The 8643-nt window shown below is 39.2% G+C and overlaps 1 protein-coding gene across 1 annotated transcript; it reads right to left on the reverse strand.

Annotated features, from left to right (window-relative positions):
• Positions 1-1197: 1197 nt before the first annotated feature.
• LOC119490627 (chitinase-3-like protein 1) lies at positions 1198-6862 on the reverse strand. Its single transcript, XM_037774136.1, has 12 exons — positions 6830-6862; positions 6481-6512; positions 6003-6029; positions 5643-5871; positions 4747-4803; positions 4074-4224; positions 3698-3946; positions 3428-3604; positions 3175-3291; positions 2908-3040; positions 2231-2748; positions 1198-1449 (listed from the first exon to the last, which is right to left on the reverse strand). Exons 2-12 carry the CDS (start codon positions 6503-6505, stop codon positions 1198-1200), a joined length of 1935 nt encoding a protein of 644 aa, XP_037630064.1. The 5' UTR covers positions 6506-6512; positions 6830-6862.
• Positions 6863-8643: the final 1781 nt, after the last annotated feature.

Genomic DNA, 8643 nt, shown 5'->3' on the forward strand with positions numbered 1-8643 from the left:
TTTAGACACACAGCACATAAATACTGTTTATGCAATATGTAACATCTGTGTCATTATGGAAGACAAATCCATTAGATACACCAACAATTACATAGGCCTATATATGCAACAACCATATAATTAAGTAAGGGATGTCAGATTAAATTATGCAAGAAAAAAACCCAAGAACATACAGTACTTAACCATTATCTATATTTTTTCCACATATAACAACTGTGAAGAATCAGAAGAAATTGTACCTATAACAGCTTTTGACAATGCCCCCCATTTATATAAGAATACATATAACCCCTTTTAGACAGTGAAATGATTTATGTGCAACTCCTTAAAGACTGGTTACAGCAAGTGCAGGATTGTTTAAAGACCAAATTTGTTGGGCATTGTTGGAGGTGGGCTATTCCATTACCACAGTTGTAATACGAATGTGAGTCATGAAGGTTGGGGTAGAGCCCATTTCTCTTTTTTCATTACAGGGTTTTCAAGGGCCATAGACACAGCAATGGGTGCTATGTTTAAAGTAATAAGTTGTTGGGCAGGATACCATCATGTGATTTCCCCCAACACAGTGGTAAAACAGACGTGAATGCTGCTGGTAGGGGTAGTACCCATTGCTCACTCCATTACAGGGGTTTCCAGTGGGGGTGGATGTGGGATAGTCACAGACATGGGAGGATGGATTAAAGATCAAATTTGCAGGACACTGTTTCTTGTAGGCTATTCCATTAGAACAGTGGTAAAACCAATGGTTGTCCCCAGGGTAAGGTAAGAGCCCATGGATCAGTCCATTACAGGGGATTCCAGTGGGGGTGGTTGTGGGACGGGCACAGCAATGGCAGGTGTGTTTAAAGACCGAACCTGAAGCACAGTATTTTTTGTGGGATATTCCATGATCACAGTAATAATAAGAACTTGCGTCATGAAAGTTTGCGTAGAACCCATTTGACTTTCCATGACAGGGGTTTGCAATTGGTGTGGGAACGACACAGAGAGATGTTTTAAAGATTGAATATGATGGGCAATATAGGAGGTGGGCATTTGTATAAATACATTTATAATAAGAATATGGGTCTTGTGGGTTAGGGACGAGTACATCGTGCTTTCCAGAACAGGGGTTTGCATTGTAGGTGGTTGTGTGATAGTCACAGCATTGACAGGAACTTTTAAAGACCAAATTTGCTGGGCAACATTGGGGGTGGGCTATTCCATGACCACAGTTGTAAAAACAATGTGGGTCATGTGGGTTGGGGTAGAGCCCATGTGCCTTTCCATGACAGGGGTTTGCAGGGGGTGTGGTTGTGGGATGTCCACAGCTTTGAAGGTATTGTGTGAAGACCAAGTTTCCTGGGCATTTTTGGGCGTAGTGATGTCCATTCCAACAGTTGTAATAATAGCTTGCGCCGTAAGGGTTGTAGTAGAGCCCATTTCCCTTTCCACTACAGGGTCCTGTTGCTGGGGGATGGTTACAGCAAGTACAGGATGAATCCCAGACCAACGTGTCTGAGCAATATTTTAGGTGGGTTATTCCATGATCACATTGGTAAAAAGCATGTGGGTCACTAGGGTGGGCGTAGTGCCCACTTGGCTTTCCATAACAAAATCCAGTGTTTGTAGATGGGGGGTAGTTACAGCAGTTACCAGAGGGATCCCAGACCAAATTTGCTGCACATTTTTGGAGGTAGGCTATTCCATGAGCACAGTTGTAATAATAATGTGGGTCATATTGGAAGGGGAAGTACCCATAGGCCTTATTATGACAAGGGTTTCCAGTGGGGCCGGTTATGCCATAGACACAGCAATGGCTGGAATGTTTATAGACATAATTTTTTGGGCATACTAGGAAGTGGTGATTTCCACTAGCACATTTGTAAAAACAATGTGGGTCAGGTGTGTAGGCGTAGTACCCATTGCTCACTCCAATACAGGGGTTTACAGTGGGGGTGGATGTGGGATAGTCACAGCAATGGCAAGATGGATTAAAGACCAAATTTGCAGGACACCGTTTCTTGTAGGCTATTCCATTAGAACAGTGGTAAAAGCAATGGTTGTCCCCAGGGTAAGGTAAGAGCCCATGGATCAGTCCATTACAGGGGATTCCAGTGTGGGTGGTTGTGGGATGGGCACAGCAACGGCAGGATTGTTTAAAGACCGAATATGTTGGACAGTATTTGTGGTAGGTTATTCCATGATCACAGTGATAAAAAGAATATGGGTCATTATGGTTTGCGTAGACCCCACTTGGCTTTCCATGACAGGGGTTTGCAATGGGTGTGGGATAGACACACAGAGATGTTTTAAAGACTGAATATGATGGGCAATATAGGAGGTGGGCATATCCAGTCATACATTTATAATAAGAATATGGGTCTTGTGGGTTAGGGACGAGTACATTGTTCTTTCCAAAACAGGTGTTTGCATTGTAGGTGGTTGTGTGATAGTCACAGCATTGACAGGAACTTTTAAAGACCAAATTTGCTGGGCAACATTGGAGGTGGGCTATTCCATGACCACAGTTGTAATAACAATGTGGGTAATGAGGGTGGGGGTAGAGCCCATATAGCCTACCATAACAGGGGTTTTCAGTGGAGGTGGTTGTTGGATGTTCACAGCTTTGACTGTATTGTGTAAAGACCAAATCTGCTGGGCATTTTTGGATGTGGCCTGCTCCTTCCCAACAGTTGAAATAAGTGCTTGGATCAAGAGAGTTGGAGTAGAGCCCATTTGCCTTACCAATACAGAGGTTAGGAAAACCTAAAAGAATGAGATATTGTGTCAATTGCTGAGATTTCTTAATAGAAAGAGTACACATTTGCACTCTACATATTAAAATGTAATAATGTAAATGAAGGGTGATTACATTAAAGATGACCACCACCCCATGACAGGATACACATTTAGCATTTTGGTTACCTGGAATCAGGAGAGAATGCAGGTGGCTGGTGAAGGGGTAGTTGCCATGCTTACAGAAATATCCACTAAAGTCATCCAGGTCCAAAGACGTGAGAAAGGCACCTCCAAAGCCGTTGTCTTTAATGTATTTGACCTGAGAGGATGAAGAACAAAACACTTCAGCAGCTGAAGTCATGTTTACAAAATATCTATTTAACCAGATTTGTGTACAACCAGTCATTTGGAAAGGAATTACTGAGCAGGAGTTTGAATTAAACAGATGATTACCTTATAAGTAAGGCTGTTTTGGTTGTCATATCCAACCCACTGATCTCCTTTAGTGGCATATGGAACTTTCTGATCAGGAATGAACTGGATTGTAGCACCAGGAAGAAACTGGCAAATCTGAAAAGAAGGGTCAAATGTCACATTTAGATTTAATGTGTTAAAATAAACAGAAAGTTATTACAGCGTTAAAAGTGGCTAGCCTATAATAAGGCTATTGATAGAAATTAAATATATTCACAGCTTGCAGTTTTACCTCATAATAGGCCAAGAATCCGGCTTTACTGGTGTATGAGCCTCCTTTACCAGGACCATTAACTGATGCTCCAAGACTGGGTGCAGAGAGCTCATACGTTTTCCCAAATGCCGCAATCCCCAAGTTTAGCTTGTATTTAGGTGCTCCCTGGGTACTCCAGTATGACATTGCAAAGGCCTATAATGTGGTGAAAAATAAAGGATTAGGATGAAAGGACATCTCTAGGTAGAAAGGTGTTTAGGCAAGTAAAATATGAATTCCAGTACTCACAGCGTTCAAGTATATATCGGCTCCATTGTGTAGGGATGCCTGGTGTAAGCCGCTGTGATGAAATGTGACAGCTCCCGAGGAGTGAGCAAAGTCATATGTCATCACATTAATGAAATCCAATTGCGCTGCAATCTGTGTGACTTCATAACTTTCATCGATGGTTGCTTTCACAGCAGAGACACTAGCAGTGACGATTAAGCTGTCACGGTAAGTTCCTAATCCCTCAGCCACAAAGGCGTCTTTGAGCTCCTATACAACACAGAAACATGGTTCAGTCATCTTTGAATATTTAAACTCTAATAATTACATATACAGTATATACAGTATGACATATTTTTGACAGTGTCTGTTCCAGAAGAGAAATTCAGGATCTGACCTTGCACAGCAGTGTGAATTTATCCTTGTACGTGCTTCCAGGGTACCTCCAGTCAATGTTTAGCCCATCAAACCCATAGTATCTCAGTAGTCTGATAGCAGAGTCGATGAACGCTTGTCTGCTTGCTTGTGTTGCCACCATTCTATTGAATCTGGTAAACATTTGAACAAAACAGTGTTCTCAAGAAGTCACTCCACATACTGCATTTAAGGGTTCGGGTTTAATAGCACAAACTCAAAGAGCAACATAAAGCACAAGGTCATGTGTGTAAAGACAAATAAACAGCCATAGGCAAATGGTCTGGTTACCATGCTATTCACTGAGTTTCACATAATGCAGTGAAGGTATCAGGTATAAATATATCTCCCTGAACTATTATAAAAGTGTTTATTTGCATTAATATTTTGTTGCTAAAAATTGACATTACATATTTTGTTTGCGTGTGCAGATGGAATGATGAAGTTAACTTATTTATGTCATCAAATACCAATATCTCACCTTTTGCTACCCCGTTTGTATGAAACCATGCACCATGCATGTTGTGCAAAGCATAAAAATACAGCATGAATGGGGAAAGCAAGTTTCATGGTCAAGAAAATACTAACTTGTTGAAGTGCTGCTTACACTTTTGCGCTGACACAAAAAGAACTAAATGTTCTTGTAAGTAACTTACTTTAGGTTGTCAAAGGGCAAGCCACCAACCGCCAGCATTGTTTTGAGCTCTGTATTTCTGTGGGAGCATACAAGTTCATTAATGATTGTTTAACAAAACACAATATTCAACTTTATTTGCTCAATATTTAGAGTGCATTCAGAAAGTAGTCAGTCCCCTTCACTTTTTTCCACATTTTGTTGTTACAGCCTAAATTCTTCACTCAATCACCTCATAATGACAAAGCCAAAACAGGATTTTAGAAATGTTTGGTAAATTATTAAAAAGAAAAAAACACAATTATCACATTGACATTAGTATTCAGACCCTTAACACACTGAAATGTAGCTTGTGCTGTGAGCTGTTTCTACACCTTGATTGTTGTCCACCTATAGTACTTTTTAACTGATTGGACATGATTGGGAAAGGCACACACCTGTCTATATAATGTCTCACAGCTGACAATGCTTATCAGAGCAAAAACCAAGCCATGAGGTCGAAAGAACTGCCTGCAGAGCTCAGAGACAGGATTTTGTTGAGGCACAGATCTGGGGAAGACTACAACATAATCTGCTGCATTGAAGGTTCCCAAGAGCACTGTGGCCTCCATAATTCTTAAATGGAAGAAGTTTAGAACAACCAGGGCTCTTCTTACAGCTGGTCTTCCAACAGGACAATGTCCCTATACACACGACCAAGATAATGCAAGAGTGGCTAAGGGACAACTAACTCTGTGAATGTCCATGAGTGGCCCAGACTTTGTAGCCTGGACTTGAACCCAATTGAACATCATTGAGAGATTGAGTGTAGATTGATGAGGGGGAAAATGTATTTGAATTGTTTTAGCATAAGGCTGCAACATAACAAAATGTGAGTCTGAATACATTCGAATGCACTGTATAGGCTAAAGCACTGACCTGGCTTTGAGTGCATTACAAGACCAATAGTGTTGTTCTTCATTTTGATGGTTGTAGGCCAGATGATTTAGGTTGTCAATGTCAGCAGAGCCTAAGATCAGGTGGGTACACAGGTTCGGATTGATATCTGAAACCGTGAACCTGCCGTAGTGCGCTCTATTTTTAGCATCGAGGTTAAAGTGACACACCAGCTTCGGGGAATGGGCTTTGGATGCGGTTGAGACGGAGACTTGGAAGAAAATCATGATGGCTTTAATTAGTTTTTGAAGACATCGTTATTTATAACAATTGTTGATTTAAGGACATTATTTATATGCAAGTAAGACTGTTGATTATGATCAATGCATGTTAAAGACTTACCCAAGCTGGCGATGACCAAACAGAGACCTTCAAAGTGACAGACTGGTTAGTATTAGGTTACAAACAAAGTTTAACAGATAAATTCACCCAAATTACAAAATATTATAAAACCCCAAAGATTTCCTCTTCTACTGGTCTGTAGCATTACAGATAGGTTTTATTGTATTTGTCTAGTTTAATGAGATATTACTCTCTGAGATTTCTGCAGTCACCCCAATACATTGCAGGTGAATGTAATTTTGTTTTACATTTAAAAAATTCAAGAGGAAAGTTTATTGATGATGAATATAATTTATTTTGTACTCTGAATAATCCACACAACACACACAGTGTTGGTTATCCAGAGTGTAGAGTAAATTATATTCACTCTTGCTGTGGGTAAACAAAACAAAAACAATCTGCTTGGCTAGATACGACTTGAGATAAGATAAGATAAGATACCCTTTAAAGAAACATGAACTTGACCAGCATGCCTTACCTGCAGTTACAGTCAGCTTGCCCATTTTGCTACTATGTGGATAAGCAGAAATAGAAGAATTTTATTAATATACAGCTGAAAAATATAAAGATAATATTAATGTTTTATTACTACTATTAGTAGTAGTAGTACTTACTATTAGTAATAGTATTAAATTGTTCCCACAAAAAAATTGAAAATATTACTGTATGCTCAAAATCAATCACATTTGATCAATAATCAATAATTGCCTGTGTCATGCAACAACACCAATTTAAGACTTAAAATGAGCACAAAATGTACATAATTGGTAATAATTGATAATAATAATAATAATAATAATAATAGTCAGAGTTAAATGGATACTTACAATTGTAATGGTGAAAGAAGCGTATACTGTCTCTCCCCTGTGACTGATGACTGACAGTTGTCCCGCTGCTTTTATAAGTAGATAAATGATAGGGTTTGGCAATTAATTAGGGTGTGGGGATAATTACTTTAATGTTCCAATGTCCTATGAGCAATTGTACACTGATGGAATCTATGACAACAAAACAAGGTCACCTCATGCCAGGCCCTATTAACTTTTAATTAAAATTGTATTCACTGGAATAGCATGATACCAACATGTTCACATTGCTGTCTGTTCAGGAGGTGTTTTCACTCTAATAGGGGGACTGAGAACCTTGTAGTCACCAGTATTATTGTGCACCAGAGATTGATTCAGACTACTTAAAACTGTTGATTTTGATTAAGAAAAGTATGTAGTTAAAGAACAACAAATGGACAGATTGTGGGCTGTCAGTTGCTTGTAATTGCCAGCATTAAACCTTATATCTATACAAAGTGACCAGAAAAACAGGACAATTAGCACAAATCAGACACAACATTTAAACAGGAGCACACAACATTGTATTAAGTTTCATGAGGCACACAAAGTCAATAGTGCTGAGCTGGATTCAGGAGGTATTTTTTTGCATTATTTCACCATTTCTCAACCAAAAAGCCAGGTATGGATAACCAGGACATTTATTTTGTAATACTATTTTATAGTGTTGAGACTGTAACTTGTTGAGGCCTAGATATTGTTACCTTGGCCCCTGTGATAGCTGCCTTTCTTGACTGTCAATTAGCAAGGTGACATTCTCCAAGATGACACTTGAGTTGTGATGAGTCCTCATACCACAAGTTTGGGCAGATAATTTGTCTTGTGAAAAAAATGTTGCATAGCAGGATGTTTGTTACTCAGCATAGTTTAATTAGTCACAATGACTTTTGTCCTGTGATAATTAAATTCTAAGCATACACTGTCTCTCTACTGTGACTGATGACTGACAGATGTCTGACTGCACTGTTATTAAAAAGGTAGACAGATGACAGGGTGTGGCAGTTAACTATAGGTAGGAATAATTACTGTAATGTCATAAGCAATTTTGCAATGTATGGAATATGGATCAACATAACAAAGTCATCTATACCAGGTCCTATTCACTTTGAATTAAAATTGTATTCACTGGAACAGCATGATATCAACATGTTCACATTACTGTCTGTTCAGGAGGTGTTTTCACTCCAATATGGGGACTGAGAACCTTGTAGTCGTCAGTATTATTGTGCACCAGAGATTGAGTCAGGCTAATTAAAAGCTGTTGATTTTGAAAGATTAAGTATTAAGTATGTAGTTAAAGAACAACAAAAACACAGCAGCAAACTTTTTTATCATAATATACTTTCACATTGTGAGCTTTCAGTTGCTTGTGTTGCCTGCGTAAAACTCAATATTTATTTGAGTGACCAGAATAATAAAAATACTCGCCCAATATAAGATAATAATATAAGCATCTTTTTATGAAAATTGACATGCAACGAGGGTCTCCTTCTATAACCGGGGATGGTGCTGTTACATGGTCAGCATCTTAAAGCTACAGTCGGTAACTTTAATAGAAAATACTTTTTGTCATATTCTCAAACCGTCACTATGTGCTGACAGTAGTACATGAGACAGTCTGGGAAAAAATCAGGTTCCACCACCTCCTTCTAGTGCTCTTAATGACATTTGCAAGATTCCACCACGCCTGAAAAAAAACAACCAATCAGAGCCGAGTAGTCTCTCTTGCAGCTGCCAGTCACCGCTCGCGAAGCTCCAACTCTGATCAGACGTTCAACTAGGCAGTGCTGATCAAA

This window comes from Sebastes umbrosus, chromosome 6 (genome assembly GCF_015220745.1).
Source record: "Sebastes umbrosus isolate fSebUmb1 chromosome 6, fSebUmb1.pri, whole genome shotgun sequence".
In the NCBI taxonomy this organism is placed as follows: Eukaryota; Metazoa; Chordata; class Actinopteri; order Perciformes; family Sebastidae; genus Sebastes; species Sebastes umbrosus.